Source organism: Rhinopithecus roxellana, chromosome 2 (assembly GCF_007565055.1).
Source record: "Rhinopithecus roxellana isolate Shanxi Qingling chromosome 2, ASM756505v1, whole genome shotgun sequence".
Classification (NCBI taxonomy): domain Eukaryota; kingdom Metazoa; phylum Chordata; class Mammalia; order Primates; family Cercopithecidae; genus Rhinopithecus; species Rhinopithecus roxellana.
In genome coordinates this window covers 150757456-150776350 of record NC_044550.1, presented here as the reverse complement: position 1 = coordinate 150776350, position 18895 = coordinate 150757456, and the positions used below count along the sequence as shown (strand labels likewise).

The 18895-nt window shown below is 36.2% G+C and overlaps 1 protein-coding gene and 1 pseudogene across 4 annotated transcripts in view; both read right to left on the bottom strand.

The window, feature by feature from the left end:
• NMU (neuromedin U) overlaps positions 1 to 18895 on the bottom strand; it is a 35054-nt gene that overhangs the window by 1803 nt on the left and 14356 nt on the right. Inside the window, exons 4-9 of one of the 3 annotated variants that reach the window (XM_010362952.2) lie at positions 13227 to 13286; positions 11562 to 11591; positions 11423 to 11473; positions 9380 to 9454; positions 4308 to 4361; positions 2930 to 2969 (exon numbers count right to left, since the gene is read on the bottom strand). In XM_010362952.2, coding sequence (XP_010361254.2) covers positions 2934 to 2969; positions 4308 to 4361; positions 9380 to 9454; positions 11423 to 11473; positions 11562 to 11591; positions 13227 to 13286 — 306 coding nt within the window. In that variant the 3' untranslated portion in view covers positions 2930 to 2933. The remainder of the gene's footprint in view (positions 1 to 2929; positions 2970 to 4307; positions 4362 to 9379; positions 9455 to 11422; positions 11474 to 11561; positions 11592 to 13226; positions 13287 to 18895) is intronic. The other 2 variants (XM_010362959.2, XM_010362969.2) reach the window with 2 other exon arrangements.
• LOC104662080 lies at positions 1150 to 1748 on the bottom strand (annotated as a pseudogene). Its single transcript, XR_747938.2, has one exon. The product of XR_747938.2 is annotated as a thymosin beta-4 pseudogene (transcript).

Here is an 18895-nt window from a genome sequence, read left to right as displayed (position 1 = left end):
AAATCATGTCAAGAAAGGCTTAATCTCTTCCTAATAGATCAGAAATTGATGTGAAATTTTACCAAAAGCATCTATTGAGATTATCATATAATTTTTCTTCTAATAGTGAAAACTTTTAACACACTTCTTAACGTTGAACCATCCTTGAGTTGCTGGAACAAATCTTACTTAGTGGGGTCATAAAATTATTTAAGTATACTGATGAATACTATTTAATAATATTCCTTTAAAATTTTTATATTAATATTTATAAACACAATTGACTTACAGATTTTTTATACTATTTTTTAAGTTTTGGTATTAATATTACACTGGCTTCATAAAAATATTTGGTAGTTTTTCTTCTTTCTCTGAGCTGAAAAAATTCAAAATTATTGGCTTAGCACTTTTTGAGGATATATTGTGGGTATAGTTTTCTTTTTTTCTTTTTTTTTGAGACAGTATAGTTTTGAGTGAGTAGTTTCTTTATTTTTTTTCTTTTTCTTTTCTTTTTTTTTTTTTTTTTTTTGCTCTTGATGACCAGATTGGAGTGCAATGGTGTGATCTCGGCTCACTACAACCTCTGCCTCCTGGGTTTAAGTGATTCTCCTGCCTAAGCCTCCCGAGTAGCTGGGATTATAGGCATGCACCACCACACCTGGCTAATTTTGTATTTTTAGTAGAGACGGGATTTCTCCGTGTTGGTCAGGCTGGTCTTGAACTCCTGACTTCAGTTGCTTTATTTTTGAAGGTGATCCACCCACCTTGGCCTCCCAAAGTGCTGGGATTACAGGCCTGAGCTACTGTGCCTGGCCAAGGGTATAATTTCTAGATAACATTTTCCAGTTTTCCCCCATACCTATTAGTCCGTTTAGTGTTTTTCTTTCTCCTGAGGTCAATTTTGGTAGCACCTACTTTATTAGACAATCCTCTATTTTATCCAGGTTTCCAAACTGATATGTGGAGAGATGTGCAAAGTACTCTTTTGTGATTTTTATTTCTTCTCTGTTTTAATTTCTCTTTTCATTGTACTTTTCTATATTTATGGTTTTACCCTTTTTATTGATTACACTAGGCCAACTTATTTTAATTTTTGCAAAGAATTACTATAAAAAAAGAATTACTATAGATTTTTGCTTTGTTTACTGTCCTTCTTTATTGCTTTTTTTAAAGTTTTTAAACTTTTTATTTGCATATTAAAAAAATTGTGCATTCCAATAATTAAAATCATTTGAGCAAAAAAAAAAAAAAAAAAAAAAAATGGCACTCTGATTAAACTGCATTACAGCCTGCAGGACACCTTGGACCGGCTTGGTTTTACTCTAGATTTCACTGTCGTCCCACCCCACTTCTTCCACCCCACTTCTTCCTTCACCAACATGCAAGTTCTTTCCTTCCCTGCCAGCCAGATAGACAGATGGGAGAGGCAGGCGCAGCCTTCGTTGTCAGTAGTACTTTGATGTGAAAGGGGCAGTACAGTCATTTAAACTTGATCCAACCTCTTTGCATCTTACAAAGTTAAACAGCTAAAAGAAGTAAAATAAGAAGGCAGTGCTTGTGGAATGTACAGTGCATATTGGTGGCGCACGCCTCATTACGATTCGCCTGCTTGCTTCTCCTGTTCAATTGTTTCTTTGGAAGGCAGTGAATTTTTCTCTTGCGTCTCTGTCTTCTTCAGTTTCGACTTATCAAATTTCTCGATCTCAGCCATATCGGGTTTGTCAGACATGGTTGCGGAGGGAAAGCAGAGCTAGGCACGCGAGAACAAGCGAAGTCTGGTCTGCGCAGTGGCCACCACCGAGTTGTCCTGTTTTACTGTTTTTAACATCAATTTCTTCTTTCATTTTTATAACTTCCTTCTGCCCTCCTGAAGTTTACTTTGTTGTTGTTTTGTTTTTATTTTATTTTATTTATTTATTTTTTCAAGATAAGTTTTTGTTTTATTGCCTTGGCTGGAGTGCAGAGGAAAGACATAGCTCACAGCCTCAAACTCCTGGGCTCAAGCTATCCTCCCATCTCAGCCTCTGAAGTAGGTAGGACTACAGGCATGCGCCACCACATCTGGCTAATTTTTTTCTTAAGTTTTTGTAGAGATGGGGTCTCAAAATCCTGTGCTCAAGTGATCCTCATGTCCTAGCCTCTCAAAGTGATAGGATTACAGGCATGAGCCACTTGCCCAGTCTAAAATGAATGATATATTTGAAAAAATACATTCAGCATAAAATCTGGATTTAGGAATACAAAAGCTTAGTAGAATACACTTTTATTTCTGTGGTACAAATTTATTAATCTGCATTTGGGTTTGATTTCAACATTTATTGTCTAATAAAATATTAGGATTAATATATTTATTAAACATGTGGGAACCGTCAACAGCTACTAAATTTCTACTGTATGTCCAGCACTGAGGTAGAAATTCCGGCAGCACAAAAGAAGAGGTCATTCTCTCATGTCTTTCCACATTTTAAAAAATTCTCTAGAAACCGGTAAATCACCAGCTTTTACAAAGAATCTTCGAGTATTGGTTATTTAGATGACAGAAGTACTTTCAGTCTGTAAATCTTGGCCCATTATAGTAGACACTGATTACTGCAATAAGAATTCATTCCTTGACATATCCTACTTGCACAATAAATGATGATAAGATCAATGTCTACAAAATCACTTATGATAATTATTACTGTGACATAGTCTGAGGAATAAATGACACGGGCAAAGCAAATGAGGCCCTAAAATACTGATATTTTCTCACTACAATAAAACCCTTACAGCTCCTATCATTGTGGTATTTATATGGGACATTCATGTACATATGCAATCAAATAATAGAAATATATTTAGCATAATTTAATTTGTGACTGTTTGAAAACAACAGAAAATGTCAAACTGTGTTGAACTGTGAAATGCATACCATTTTATTTATTTGTTTGTTTATTTATTTCTCACATACCATTTTAAATGAACCCTGCTGACCTTCTTCCATTCCGTGGCTGAAAAATAATAGATTAGAAATAAATCAGTGTAACTAAAGATGGAAGCTAATAGTCATAGGAACAGATTGATGACTTAGAGGAGTGTTTAATGTGCATCACAATCATCTAGAGGGCTTTTTACAACATAGACTGCTGGACTCCTTAGCCAGAATTTCTGATTTAGTAAGTCTGAGAATCCTGAGAAATTTGTATTTCTAACAAGTTCTGAGGTGATGCTAATGCTGCAAAGACCACCATGAACTAGATGCTATTTGACTTAATTATTTCCTTGATGGTACCAACATTTTAAAACAAATGTTCTCAATTTTAATTTGATATGAACCAAAATGAACTTACTGAAGTCAGGGCTATTTAGCTGCTTACTCCTTCCTGCTATCAGTCCAATTCCTTCATTTAATCCATTCTCTAATTTGCTATTAGAATTATTTTCCAAAAGGCAAATCTTACACTTGCCCCCTCCTTAGCCTTTAGTGTAAAGTTGAAATTTCTTAGCTAAATGTTTCATCAACCACTTCCCATTGATTCTTCAGGATTCAGCCCATGAAGTCTTCTCTGTACCTCTTCCATTCCCCAGCTGGAGTTAAATGCTTTTCTTTTGGAAACCACAGCCCTTGGATTACAAGTGCATTTCACACAGTACTTTATATTTGTTTACTTATCTGTTTTCTCTTAGAGCCTATCTAAACTCCTAAAGCACAGGAATGGAATCCTATCTGTCTTTATAGTCCCAGCCCTTGGTACATTGCTCAGCACCCAGTAGAAGTTCAACAAATAGTTGTTGAACTAATTAATTAAAACTTTCTGGTAATGTATGAAGGATGCAAATATTTTGCAAAGTGTAGCTGCCTAGAAAAAAACCACATTTTATAGACAATGTAGACAAACAAAATCAGAAATGTAATCCCGAAATTCTGTCTACTTATACCTTTTATTATGATTGGTTCTTTTAATTTTAAGAATTTGTGAAAGTAGTCATAACTCTTCCAATCTACTGAGTTTAAAATTTTGTAAATAATTCCATAGAACATAAGGAATAGTGTATCTTTAAGACACCTATTTTCTATACACAAAATGTCATGGAATTAAAGTGTCAAATAGGTGAATGTTACTGGAGGTGTTTAAACATGAGCAATAGATCAAAGGAGAGATCAGAGATACTATGGTATTGAAGCAATAAAGTGGTGACAGAAGTGAATGTCAGACTGTAACACCTGATGCCAAACATCTATAAACTTTAAAACTTAATTGAAATGTAAAAGTTAATTAAATACACAGTGAACATGTTTTTAAATTTTGATGTAGATTGATTTTTTAAAAAATACAGTAGGTACCTACCCTGAATAAAAAATATCCTCGACTTTGACTTGCAAAGGGATTTTGGAATTCTTCCTAGAAGAGAAAATGAGGGCATTACAAATCAAATAACACTAAAAATAAGTGCAAATTCTCCTTGAAAGTACATTGAGGGTCAGAATTACTTTCAACTATCATAACTAAACATAGAGGGAATCAGGGACTTGAATAGAGAATTTTTGTATTATACCTGAAAATTTTCAACAACTAGTAGTATCATCAGAATCTTATATTTAGAAATAATTTCCTTATCAATGTGACCAATTTGCCTTTCAGGAATTTTGTCAGTTGTAAGTGAATTCATCAATAAGTAGAAAGAGAAATGACAGACACTTCATAAGTGACTATATTTAAATTCTCCTTTCAGCATTTTGTTAGAATGAAATAATTTCTTTAAAACACATATTGCATGTGTTAACACATGAACAGAGGAAAATACAAAACAGAATTGTATCAAAGCTAAAAAATATTATACAATATTTCTACAGAAATGTAGTTTGAAATTAAGGGACAAATTTGGTAAATTATGTTTATTCGATGAAGCTTTGGGACAGATGTTCCTAATATAATTATATGTGCAGAATGTTAATTTTTAAATTTCCAAATATTAATAGGAACGACCCAATGATTCATAATAAGTGTATCTTTTTCTTAAACATTTCATTTTAAACTTCATGAAAAAAATACATTAACATTTTATGGTTTCCATAAAATTGGCTTATAGCTTCCTATTTTCATTAACAATTATATCATAAAAGCATTATCAGCATGGCTATCACCATGAAATCTTTCAGCCAAGACCTTTTTCAACTATTTTATAATATGAATACTATCATATTAAATTCTAAGAAATGGCTCTGATATATGTTTAAATTATGAAATACTTAGTTTGCAACAAATGTATCTTAAACCCTCAATATTTGTATTTAATTTTCATCTTTACTATAACTCCCCAAATTACTTAATATTGAAAAAATCTGTATTTAAAAATGTATATACTGTATACATGTATCAAAATATCACATGTACCCCCAAAATATGTATAACTATAATATACCAATGAAAAGTAAAAAATAAAGTTTTTTTCAGTTTTCAAAATTAAAAAAATGTACACTTATAAACCATATGCTTATATACCTATGTAGGCAACGTTCTCAGCTGGGCACAGTGACTAATGCTTGTAATCTGAGCACTTTGGGAGACTGATGTGGGAGGATCACTTGAGCCCAGGAGTTTGAGACCAGCCTGGGCAACATAGAGAGACCTAGTCTCTAAAAATAATTTAAAAATTTAGCCAGGTGTGATGGCATACATTTGTGGACCCAATTCCTCAGGCTCCTCAGGAGGCTGAGGTGGGAGGATTGCCTGAGCCCAGGAGGTCAAGGCTGCAGTAAGCCATGATCACGTCACTGCACTCCAGCCTAGGTGACAGAGAAAAACCCCGTCTCAAAAAAAAAAAAAAAAAAAATTCAAATGCATATCATATTAAAGAGAAAATACTAAAAGGCAGGACAAAATGTAAATGTAAATTTAAATGTGTCAAATATTTAAAACTTCCAAATGCAAAACCCAAACATACAGATCTTTTTAGAGTCTTATCATTAAGCAAGCAGTATATAAAATAATTTGGGAGGTAGAGATATAAAAAAGATGTGGGAATGAAATTAGAAGATGTCTAGCAATCAAAATTTAAGAAAAGTGTTTTAAGATCTAAAACCTCATTTCTTCAAGAATCCAAAATATTTCACTATCAAAGATACATTTTAAAATTAGATGATTTAGGCCCAGCAAAGCAAACACTCTCCTGCAATTGCATTTCTATTCATCTTTTAAATTATTTTCTTTCGTAGGTTTCTAGGAAACTTGACTGGCTGCAAAATACCCTTAAGATTTATCATTTGTCTGAAAATATAGATGGTATCACTGAAGATGGAAAATTGAGTCAATGTACTAAACTGGCCACAATACTGAGTGATTAGTTTTGGTTTTGTAAATCACGGCACTGAAATAATGTAGTCATACTAATGATTGTTGGTGTCTTTTAAGAAACTGAATCTTTAAGTTGAAATTGTTTACTAATTCATAACTCAAGCAAATATTTTAAGAAGTAAAAGTTAAATAAAAAAAAGCATGTATTACTTCTAAAGAGTTTGATGACAACTACTTTTTTCTTCATTCTGCAAATTCTAAAATTTCAAGGGGCTACTGCCTAAGATCTTACATTTCTCTTTACAGTTGGCATCAGATATTGTCGTCTTCAATGGAAGCGTCATTTAAGAATGTGAAGATTCTGGCCGGGCACGGTGGCTCAAGCCTGTAATCCCAGCACTTTGGGAGGCCGAGGTGGGTGGATCACGAGGTCAGGAGATCGAGACCATCCTGGCTAACATGGTGAAACCCCGTCTCTACTAAAAAATACAAAAAACTAGCCGGGCGAGGTGGCGGGCGCCTGTAGTCTCAGCTCCTCGGGAGGCTGAGGCAGGAGAATGGCTTGAACCTGGGAGGCGGAGCTTGCAGGGAGCTGAGATCATGCCACTGCACTCCAGTCTGAGCGACAGAGCGAGACTCCGCCTCAAAAAAAAAAAAAAAAAAAAAAAAGAATGTGAAGATTCTAGGGAGGAAATACTGGCCATAAAAATAAATTTTGAGGAATATATTCACCTAAACTCTATGCGTTTTTAAAAGTGTCTGAAAACTTTGGGTAGCATTTTAAGAAGAATAAATTAAATTAAATATGGTATTTAAATTAAAGAAAGCTTTGATCTGAACTCAAATTTTTTTTGTTTGTTTGTTTTGAGACGTAGTCTTGCTCTGTCACCCAGGCTGGAGTGCAGTGGCACGATCTCGGCTTACTGCAACCTCTGCCTCTCTGGTCAGACGATTCTCCCGCCTCAGCCTCCCAAGTAGCCAGGATTACAGGCGCCGCCACCACGCCCAGCTAATGTTTTTTGTTTTTGTTTTTTTTTTTTGTATTTTTAGTTGAGATGAGATTTCATCATGATGGACAGGCTGATCTCAAACTCCTGACAGGTGATCCACCCACCTGGGCCTCCCAAAGTGCTGGGATTACAAGCGTGAGCCACCGTGCCCAGCCTGAATTCAACTTTTAATAATAAAATACATAATTTAAAAATAACATAATAAAAGTACCCAAGATTAAACTATAAAGGGTACAGCATAGTGAAAAAAAGTTTGCCTAGATCAGAAGCCAGAAGACTATTTTGCACTTTCTCTTACTAATACGATCTTGGGAAACTCCTTCAACTATTCTGACTTGCTTTCCCTTTTGTAAATGGGAAATAATACTTGTATAAGTACTAACAGAGTTCCTCAAAGAATAAAATAAGACTGAAAATTATAATGTATTACAGGAAAGGAAGGGGTTACTTAAAAATAATCCTAGAGGCTGGGCGTGGTGGCTCATGCCTGTAATCCCAGCACTTTGGGAGGCCGAGGTGGGCGGATCACAAGGTCAGGAGATCGATCCCATCCTGGCTAACACGGTGAAACCCTGTCTCTACTAAAAATACAAAAAATTAGCCGGGCATGGTGGCGGGTGCCTGTAATCCCAGCTCCTCGGGAGGCTGAGGCAGGAGAATGGCGTGAACATGGGGGGCGGAGCTCGCAGTGAGCCAAGATCACACCACTGCACTCCAGCCTGGGCGACACAGCAAGACTCCGTCTCAAAAAAAAAAAAAAAGTATATAATATATATGCATACAAAATAATTGCAGAAATTATCAGTGTTACAAGGGTTAGGATTCTTTTTTTTTCTTTTTTTTTTTGAGATGGAGTCTCGCGCTGTCACTCAGGCTGGAGTGCAGTGGCGAGATTTCGGCTCACTGCAACCTCCGCCTCCCCGGTTCAAGTGATTCTCCTCAGCCTGCTGAGTAGCTGGGATGACAGGCGCCCACTGCCACACCCGGCTAATTTTTGTATATTTAGTAAAGACGGGGTTTCACCATGTTGGCCAGGGTGGTCTCAAACTCCTGACCTCAAATGATCCACCCACCTAGCCTCCCAAAGTGCTGGGATTACAGGCGTGAGCCACAGAGTTAGGATTCTTTTTAAATGACTGTGAAACTCCACAATATAACACAGTTAGACTGTATTAAAGTGGTTACATTCATCTTACACATACTGGCAAATAGCTAGGATGGCAAGCTTTCTGCTCAAGTATTTAAATGTTGTGAAGAGTAGGCCAGGCCTGGTGGCTCACACCTATAAACCCTTCAACTTTGGAAGGTCCAGGTGGGTGGATCCCTGGACTTAGGTCACATTTTTTTGTTGAAAAAAACAAAGTATATATATTTAGTTTCTGATATTTACTTCACGAACCATAGTCTTACCGACTTTTTTTTTTTTTAGAGACAGAGTCTCGCTCTGTCACCCAAGCTGGAGTGCAGTGCAACCTCTGCCTCCTTCATTCAAGCGATTCTTATGCCTCAGCCTCCGAGTAGCTGGGATTACAGGCATGTGCCAATATGCCTGGCTAATTTTTTTTTTTTTTTTTTGTATTTTTAGTGGAGACGGGGTTTCACCATGTTCCCAAGGCTGGTCTCGAACTCCTGACCTCAAGGGATCCACCCACCTGGACCTTCAAAGTTGAAGGGATTACAGGTGTGAGCCACCAGGCCTGGCCTACTCTTAAGAACATTTAAATACTTGAGCAGAAAGCTTGCCATCCTAGCTATTTGCCAAGCTGGATACAGAGGGGCAGTATTCCTACCTAAGGACTGGATACAAGCTTTCTTAAAACAAGAATAGATTTTCTCACCAAGAGAGTCATGGCTTTTGGAAAACAGTGTAGTTCCAACTTTCCTCAATATCCACAGCTTCAGCTAGAAGGGACACAATATTGCAGGGGTCCATGGAAAGGCTGCTTGAACAATTCTCTTCTACTCTGCAAACAGATGCTCTTACGTTGGCTAACTGGGTATTAGTGTGGGCTTATCCTGAAGAGCAGCATTTGATGAACTACCACAGCTGGGAATTAACAGAAAGGGCTGCCCCACATGGAATGGCAAAGCCAGCATGCAGTTTGTATTACATACGTCCACTCTGAATCTCTTCATTCTTCTCTCATGCAGGTGAGGAACGAGCTGCAGCAACGGATGCACAACAGATGACTGAGAGGACATGAACACACATGCGATGAGCACACGGCTTCTCAGCACTGGCCATCAAGATGCTTCCTATTTGTTTTTGTTTTTACCCACTAAACTTGTCCCAGACAAAACAGAAAATTAAAGATGTCACCTAAAACAGCTCTTTGGGAGCAATTCAAAGAACTGTGGAGAATGAACCAAGAGGTGGGATAAAATTTGGTAGCTCTATGCTGGGATTTTTGTCCTCATATTGAGAAGAAGCACTTTCCCGACAGCTGCAGCTCTCTTGTGAACTGTCAGCAAGTAAAACCCTTCATTGCCTCTTTCAGAGGCGAAAGGCAGTCTGTCTGTTACTAGACTTACTCAAATAATTCGGGCCAGGCAAAACCCACACTGCCAGTAGCAATTTTCCACTATAAACATGTTTATCTGGAAGATTATAGTATATACACATCTAATAACCTCCTTTATAAATTATATACTTAAAACAGAAACGTTGGGAGCAAGATAACAATGTGTGAAAATAACAATGTGTGAAAATGACAATGTGTTCTCGATAGTGAAAACTGTGACTAAGATACATTTTCCCAAAATGTAAAGGTGTCAAGCCAAAGAAAATGAAAGCACACTTGAGATATATAGCTACCTACCTGATATGGCTGCATTTTTAAAAAAGGTATGGGTCACACTGAGACTTCTCATTAATGTTAAATTCATTTATGACATGGATTATGTTGAGCCCTGTATAACAGTTATCTGTTAACTAATTCAACTTGTACTTGGTGTAAACCCAGTATAATCTTTCGCCTCCTCATATGTTAAGAATATTCCATGTGATAAATATTTCAAACTGAGTTTAAGATTACAGTTACCTTTCCATAGGTATGTATCTGCTTAAAATACACTATGCTCCTCATTCCCTAAATTGGTTCACGGAAGTGAATCACAAGTGTGGAAATAATAGTATAGTCAAATAATTTCTAAGTATTCTAGATTGAAACACCAAGTAGGCTGGTTAGCATTTTTAAAATCCATGCCTACAAAAAGAAAAACTACTGCTAATACTACATGATTTTAAAGTGAACTGAATTCAAGTTAATGGTTTTTGGCTAACCTTAGAGAATACATTCACACATTAAGTGCCTAATTACTAATAAGAACATCTTAGGAATAGAAGAGGATATTTCTAATTATATTTAATTACATTTTTGACAATCATCCTTTAAAATAAAAAATGCCCTTGGATCAAATGATTTTTTAATTTGCAACAATTGCCATCTGAAACAATATGTTTTACTTATTTATTTGCTTTTTTATTTTCTTGGTCTTTAGAATGTGTTTCACAAAAGCAGGGACTTTTCTTTTCTTTTCTTTTCTTTTTTTGAGACAGAGTATCACTCTGTCGTCCATGCTGAAAGTGCAGTGGCGTGATCTCAGCTCACTGCAACCTCCACCTCCTGGGTACAAGCGATTCTCTTGCCTTAACCTCCCGAGTAGCTGAGACCACAGGCGCGCACCATCACACCTGGCTAATTTTTGTATTTTTATTAGAGACAGGGTTTCACCATGTTGGTAAGGCTGGTCTTGAACTCCAGACCTCAAGTGATCTGCCTGCCTCGGCCTCCCAAAGTGCTGGGATTACAGGCATGAGCCGCCATCCCTGGCCAGGGATTTCTTTTTTAAATTTTGTTTTATTTATTGCTATATTTCTAGTACCTATAATTGTGCCTGGCACATAGCATATAGTTAATAGTTTGTAAATAACTGTTAAATAATGAATGAATTAATGAATGAATTTAATGTACAGGTAGTAATTGACATATAAAATAAATCAAATGGATAATAAATACTGAATTTCATTCCTTTACTCACATATAAACTTTTAAAGTAAAAAATTTGAATTCTAATGTGGCTCTGTTACGCTGCAAAAACAGGTTCATTCTTTTAAACAAATATTAGTGATTACTAAGAAGTAGTTCTACAACTTACCACAACATTTGAATTGCCCAACTTCTGTGTCTTCGAATAATGAAATAAGAACTGTTTAAAAAAAGCAGTAAGTTTTACTATAAGAATTAATGGTTTCCTTATTATTTTATAAGGTATAGATTTATGAAAATCATCTTACCCTTTTAGTATTATCTTTTTCATCTTGTTCCTATTGAAAAGAGATATTATATCATTATATATTGTAAAATTTTACTATCTTATATACAATAATTTTATAATGTTATAGCACATAATTATTTAAAACACATGACTCATATTACATATAAAATATAAGACTGAAATTAGTTAAGCATCCGTTGCTCTAAAAATAAATGAGAAATTAATTGAATATTGTTTACAAATAAGATGTGCATAAAGATCTCTTTACTGCAACTTTATTCATAAGAGTGAAAAATTGGAAACATCCTAAATATTCAACAGTGGTAGAATGTGAAATTATTATATCATGACATGATGGAATATTCAGAGGAGAAGACTGAAAGAATCACATGAAAGTATTTTTACTGTTTATCACTAAATAAGAAGGTTATGAGTTGTTTTTGATGTCTTTCATAAAACAATTTTTAGCCTGGCGCGGTGGCTCACGCCTGTAATCCCAGCACTTTGGGAGGCCGAGGTGGGCAGATCACGAGGTCAGGAGATCGTGTTAACCATCCTGGCTAACACGGTGAAACCCCGTCTTTACTAAAAAAAGACAAAAAATTAGCCGAGCGTGGTGGCACGTGCCTGTAGTCCCAGCTACTTGGGAGGCTGAGGCAGAAGAATGGTGTGAATCCAGGAGGCAGAGCTTGCAGCGAGCCGAGATGATGCCACTGTACTCCAGCCTGGGTGACAGAGCGAGACTCCGTCTCAATTAAAAAAAAAAAAAAAAAAAATTTAAATCATATAATTCCTTTTTTGTTGTTGTTCTTTCTCACTTGTTTTTAATATAAATGGAAGATCATGAATAAACACCATTGTCATTTATTTTATCTTAATTAGGAAAAAATCAATTACGCTTTTTGGGACAATGTCACCTTTAGAAACAATGGATAAATATACAATTGTAGGCAGAGATTATTTAGTTTCATAAAACATTTATGCTTTCAAATTATTAATTTTTTTCTTTGAATTATTATATATAAAAGGTATGAAAGTCAGAGTGTACCAATGACCACAGATTAAGTTAGAATTGCAAATGAAAAGTATAATTCCAAACCTGAAGCTCTCATCTTTAATAAAGTAGCTTAAAAATAATTCATCCATAAGATAGAGATTGTAAAATTAGGTAATCTACCTAAGTTCCCATCTACCCTCACTCCAGGACAAAAAGTTCTCCCAGAAGAATCAAGTAATTTTAATAAGAAACCAAGACAATGACAATACAGTTTGCTTTTTTTTTGTATTCTTAATGTCCTACTCTCCCACAAAGTACAATGTCCTAACCTTTGAACCATTAGATGTGCTTAGCAGCTTAGAAAGATGCATCTGTTCTCCGAAGTAGCATGAGTCAGGGCAAAAAAAGAGAGCCAACATGACCCCATATTTATTCCTCCGGACTGGAACTCATTTTATATTTGATAGGGACATATGATTTCCCAATTAGATTACTGTAAGCTCCATTAATATGATGCTCAATTCTCAGACATCAGAGAAACTGAATTATTTCTTATCCAAAAACAATTTTTCCTCTTCTAACTTGTCTTGGCATGCTTCCTAAATTGAGTATACTTTCTTCCAGGAGAAATTCCAAGAAATTTTTGGATAATTTTTGTCTACAAACAAAATACTATTTCAACCTTACCTGAGGCTTTGGTAGCATTCCCATAATCACAAAGCAAAGCTCCTCCAGTGCATTGGATGCCTAACAGAAATGAGAAGATATGTAAGTTATGCTTCTGCTTTAACGACATTTACATAGAAGAGATAACTATAAAATGTTAGGGGCATGAGGAAATGCTAACTACCTAGAAAAGAATCCTTCTGTAGATTATTAAAACTGCTGGAATCCTTTGATTTCTCTCACAACAAAAACTTGGCTGTAAAAGTAAAGCCTCCCTTCTAACCAGAAACAACAAAAAAAGGTAAGTACTGTACATATGCACTCATGAAGGCTTCCGCTGTGATCTAGATACATAGTTCTCAGCACTTGCTAAAATATTACGAAATTCTATGACTGAGGGTAACAAGGGACAGTGCCAGAAGAGGAATTATTCTTCCCAGCTTGTAGCAAAATCTGCATCTACATGCCAAAGCTGTGAGCCTCACTGAATATTACTCATTATTGGCTAATCTGAAAATCCTGCAATTGCTCGAAAACAATGGGAAGTGGAGGAGAAGAAGCCATGTGTGGTGCACCTAATCTGCGTACCACCCTTCCAGGTTGCTGACTGCACACCCCAGGATCAGGTTTTTCAAAGCATTCAAGCACAGAAGTAGGGCAGGGCTCTGTGGTTAGCAGCCAGCTGGGTGTGGTAAGGAGTAGAAGAAATGGACAAGCAGGGGCGAAACCTGCTTTGCACAGAGTTTAGCACAGTAGCACCATAAACAATTGATTACTTAATATATGCATTTTGGAAGTAATGAAGAACTAGAACAGTGGGGAGGGCAATATAATTAGTGGTTAAAAGCATGAGCTATGGAGTTGGGAAGGCTGTAACTCTACACAGTGCACATTCCATTTCTGCTCTTTATTAGCTGTGTAACCTTGGGCTGGTTACCTAACCTCTCTAAATTTCTGTTTATTCAGCTCTAAGCTGGGGATGACATCACTGCAGAGAGTTCTTAGAAGAATTAAATGTAGGTAAAGTTCTCAGGTTGATTTACAGCTGAAGTGATTCTTAATTTAGAAGTTACATGAAAAAGAGGTCGGGTGCAGGGGCTCTCACCTGTAATCCCAGCACTTTGGGACGCTGAGGCAGGCGGATCACCTGAGGTCAGAAATTCGAGATCAGCCTGGCCAACACGGTGAAACCTAGTCTCTACTAAAATACAAAAAATTAGCCAGGCATGGTAGCACGTGCCTGTAATTCCAGCTACTAGGGAGGCTGAGGCAGGAGAATCACTTGAACCTGGGAGGCAGAGGTTGCAGTGAGCTGAGATCTCGACACTGCACTCCAGCCTGGATGACGGAGTGAGACTCTGTCTCAAAAAAAAAAAAAAAAGACATACGAAAAGAATTGTTCAGGGCCTCCAGTAGTCTCACCTTCTCTCCCTTTGAACGACAGTACATGCTTGACATGGTTGGTTGTGGTTCGAGATGCAGGTGGAGTCGACAGTTTTCCTGTGTACCCTTCCTAGCATCAGAGGTCTGCTTTGTTCTCTTCACTCCATTTGTTTGCTTGTCATGCAAATTCTTGGGATATTTATTAATAATGCCTCATATGTATATAGTGTTTCAATAAATTATAAAACACTTTCATATACAGTCATGTACCACATAATGGCATTTCAGTCAATGATAGAGTGCATATACAATGGTGGTCACATAAGATTATTATGAAGCTGAAAAATTCCTATCATCTAGTCACAGCTTGATGATCCTGACCTGTGTAGGCCTAGACTAATATGAATGCTTGTGTCTTCATTTTTAACAACAAAGTTTAAAAAGTCAAAAAAATTCTTTTTAATTTCAAAAGCTTATAGAATGAGGATATAAAGAAAGAAAATATTTACATACACCTGTTCAATGTATTTGTGTTGTAAGCCAAGTGTCATTACAAAAGAGAAAAAAGTTCTAAAATATTAAAAAGTTGGCCAGGAACGGTGGCTCATGCCTGTAATCCCAGCACTTTGAGAGGCCGAGGTGGAAGAATTGCTTGAGCCCAGGAGTTTGAGACCAGCCTGGACAACATAGCAAGATCCTGTCTCTACAAAAAATACAGAAAATTAGCCAGGTGTGATGGTGCATGCCTGTAGTCCCAGCTACTCAGGAGGCTGAAATGGGAGGATCATCTGAGCCCAGGAGTTCGAGTCTACAGTGAGCCATGATTATGCCACTGCACTCCAGCCTGGATGACAGAGTGGGATCCTGTCTTGAAAAAAAAAAAAAAAATTAAAAAGTGTATAAAGTAAAAAAGTTATAGTAAGCTAAAGTTAATTTATTATTGAAGAGAGAAAAATTTTTAAATAAATTTAAAGCAGGCTAAGTTTACAGTGTTTATGAAATCTGCAGTAGTGTACAGTAATGTCCTAGGCCTGCACATTCACTCATTACTGACTCACTGACTCATTCAAAGCAACTTCCAGTCTTTCAAGCTCCATTCATGGTGAGTGCCCTATACAAGTGTATCATTTTTTCTTTTATATTATGTATTTACTGTACTTTTTCTACATTTAGATATGTTTAGATACATATTGTGTTACAACTGCCCACAGTATTCATTACAGTAATGTGCTGTACAGGTTTGTAGTCATATAGCCTAAGTGTGTAGCAGGCTGTACATCTAGATTTGTGTAAGTACACTCTATGATGTTTACACAATGACAGATCATCTAAGGACACATTTCTCAGAATGTACATCCCCATTGTTAAGCGATGCATGACTATACATAATTTGTATTCTGTCCTATACAGGACATGAATTGTTATTCTCATATACAAAGGAAGTGAGGTTCTAAGAGACTGTCACTTGCCCAATACCACACATGGCTAGGAGTTGGAGGAGCATGGCCTGGGACCTTGGCCTTCTGATTTGTAGATATTCTTGTGTTGCATTGGTATTGCCTGCTAAGCCTAGAGTTGGGAGTTGGCAGCGAGAAAAACTAGAGTGTGAACACTGATACATCCTTTCTCACTGGTTATACTTAAGGGCTGAATACACAGGTCACCCCACAAAAATCTGAAATAAAATCCCTAAAACTTCCCTTACCAGCCTGGGCAAGATGGTGAGACCCCCATCTGTATACAAAATTTTTTTCTTTTAATTAGCTGGGCATGGTGGCATGCACCTGTAGTCCCAGCTATTCAGGAGGCTGAGGTGGAAGGATTGCTTGAGCCAAGGAGTTCGTAGCTGTGGTGAGCTATAATTGTACCACTGTATTCCAGCCTGGGTAACAGAGTGAGACCCTATCTCTAAAAACAAAAACAAAATGTTCCACTTATGATCATTTCAAAATAGAAAATACATAACAATAAGAAAAAAAATCCAGTGATATCATGTGTCAAAAATGTATTTCACCTCAAAGAAGAATAAACACTTATAGCTGATTTCAAAATAGAAAATACAAAACAATAAGAAGAAAATATCTACAATGTCATGTTTCAAAAATGTATTTCAACTCAAAGAAGAATAAATTCACACATGTGAGCTGTTTCTCCTTAGGAAACAGTTTCTAAGCTGGATGAGGTTCAGTAAGATTGTACTTTGACTGAAAAAGTTTCAAAGCAAATGCATTTTCCCCAACTCCCCTTTACAAAAAGTCAATTTTCAACTATTCTTCAAGGATTGAAATACATGAAAGTTTTAATATCTTATTTTTAAATTTATCGACCTTAAAGATAACATTTTCTACTTGGTAAAAATGTTTCAAAGCAATGGTCACATAATCACATAAATAATAAGATAGTAGTGTATGTGAAAATTAACAATGTTTTAAAATTGTATCAAATTTGGTGGTACATGTACACCACTGAATACTATGCAGCCATAAAAAAGAATGAGATCATGTCCTTTGCAGCAACATGGATGGAGCTGGAGGGTATCACCCTAAGCTAAATAACACAGGAACAGAAAACCAAATACCACATGTTCTCACTTGTAAGTAGGAGCTAAACACAGATGCACATGGCCAAAAAGAAGGGAACAATAGATACCAGGGCCTACTTGAGGGTGGAGGGTGGGAAGAGGGTTAGAATAAAAAAATTACCTATCTAGTACTGTGCTTATTACCTGGGTGATGAAATAATCTGTACACCAAACCTCCACAACACACTTTACCTACATAACAAAACAGCACATTTACCCCGAACCTAAAATAAAAAAAAAAATTATTTAGGGTCTGTGGGCTGTATCAAGGGATTTTGGTATTATTCTAATTGCAATAAGAAACCATAAGAAGATTTGGAACAAAGCAGTGATATGATGGCTTAGTATTTTAAATGACTAAGTGATGCTAAAACCTTAAATCTGAGTACAATAGCTATACTTACAACTAGTTTTCAGTTGTGTACTGAATTGCTCACTCATGAATTGAGTTTATTATCAATGTTTTGAGAAAATAATGACAATTTTTAGAAATTATAGTAATTACTGTTATAATAATATCCCCATTGAATCACGCCTCCCTGTATCCATTGCCTTTATGTAGTCAGTCCCCTAACGCAGACATTGAGTGTGGCCCCCCACATTGACTCTGTGTCTTGCTTTGGCCAGTGGGGCATGAGTAAACATGTTACAAGCAGATGTTTGAAACCCACTTAGGTGACGAGCTTGCTCTCCCCACTGCTGGTGGAACCCAGCAACCATGTGAAAAACCTCAGACTAGCCTGCTGGACTGTAAGTAACACTTTGCCCAGCTGCCTCCACCACCCCTGCTGATAGCCAGCCAACGATCACCAAGCATATGAAGAAACCCAGCCACAGAAGTAAGCCCATAAAATGATATATTCCCAAAACATCAGGAATATAATTTTTAAAAACAATTCCTAATTTATTAATATTACTTATTCCTGTAAAGGTACCCAAATACAGTTACTACACATAAACACCATTCCAAAGAGATGCATCTGTATTCATTCAGCAGCTATTTCTAGGGAAGGGACTTGTAAATCTGTCTTTTTTAAACAATTTATTTCATTTATTTCCTTTGAATTTTGAATAATTCACAATTTCACATGTTTCAAAGCTAAAAAATTATAAGATGATATCCAGTTAAAAAGTCCTCCTTTTTCTGTTCTATCCACCTAGGACTCCCCTTCCACATAACCATTATCATTTATTTTGTATGTATTCTTCCAGAATTTATATTTTTTATTTGAGAGCTAAATCAGTAAAACCATATTTATATGGTTTTTAAACTAGTGAATGGGCCATAAAAAGGGATGATATAATGATATTTGTTACAAGAGAACAATTTCTGCATAGCATGCTTGCTGCTGGGTTTTATTAACAAAGTAATTAAAGAGGTATTTACTGAGTCTCTTCTCAAGCATGACTCTAGGTGCTGGCTATAAATGTATCCCATGTAAGAACATCACCAATATACTATGGTGAAACCAAAATTAGGTTTTAATGCATAGCTTTAATTTCACATGTAATAAAACAATATTTTTTAAAGTATTAAATTTATTACTATTTACATTATAAATGTAAAAGTTACAAATAGTAAATTTACTAAGCTCCTCTTGAAAGCGGCACAGTACTGAAATCCAGACAAACATTAGTTTATCTTGATGAAGTTTAAATGAGTGCTTTAAAATTCATCCTCTTAGTACTGAAGACCTAAAAGTGATTTTGAGGATGTTCCTGAATT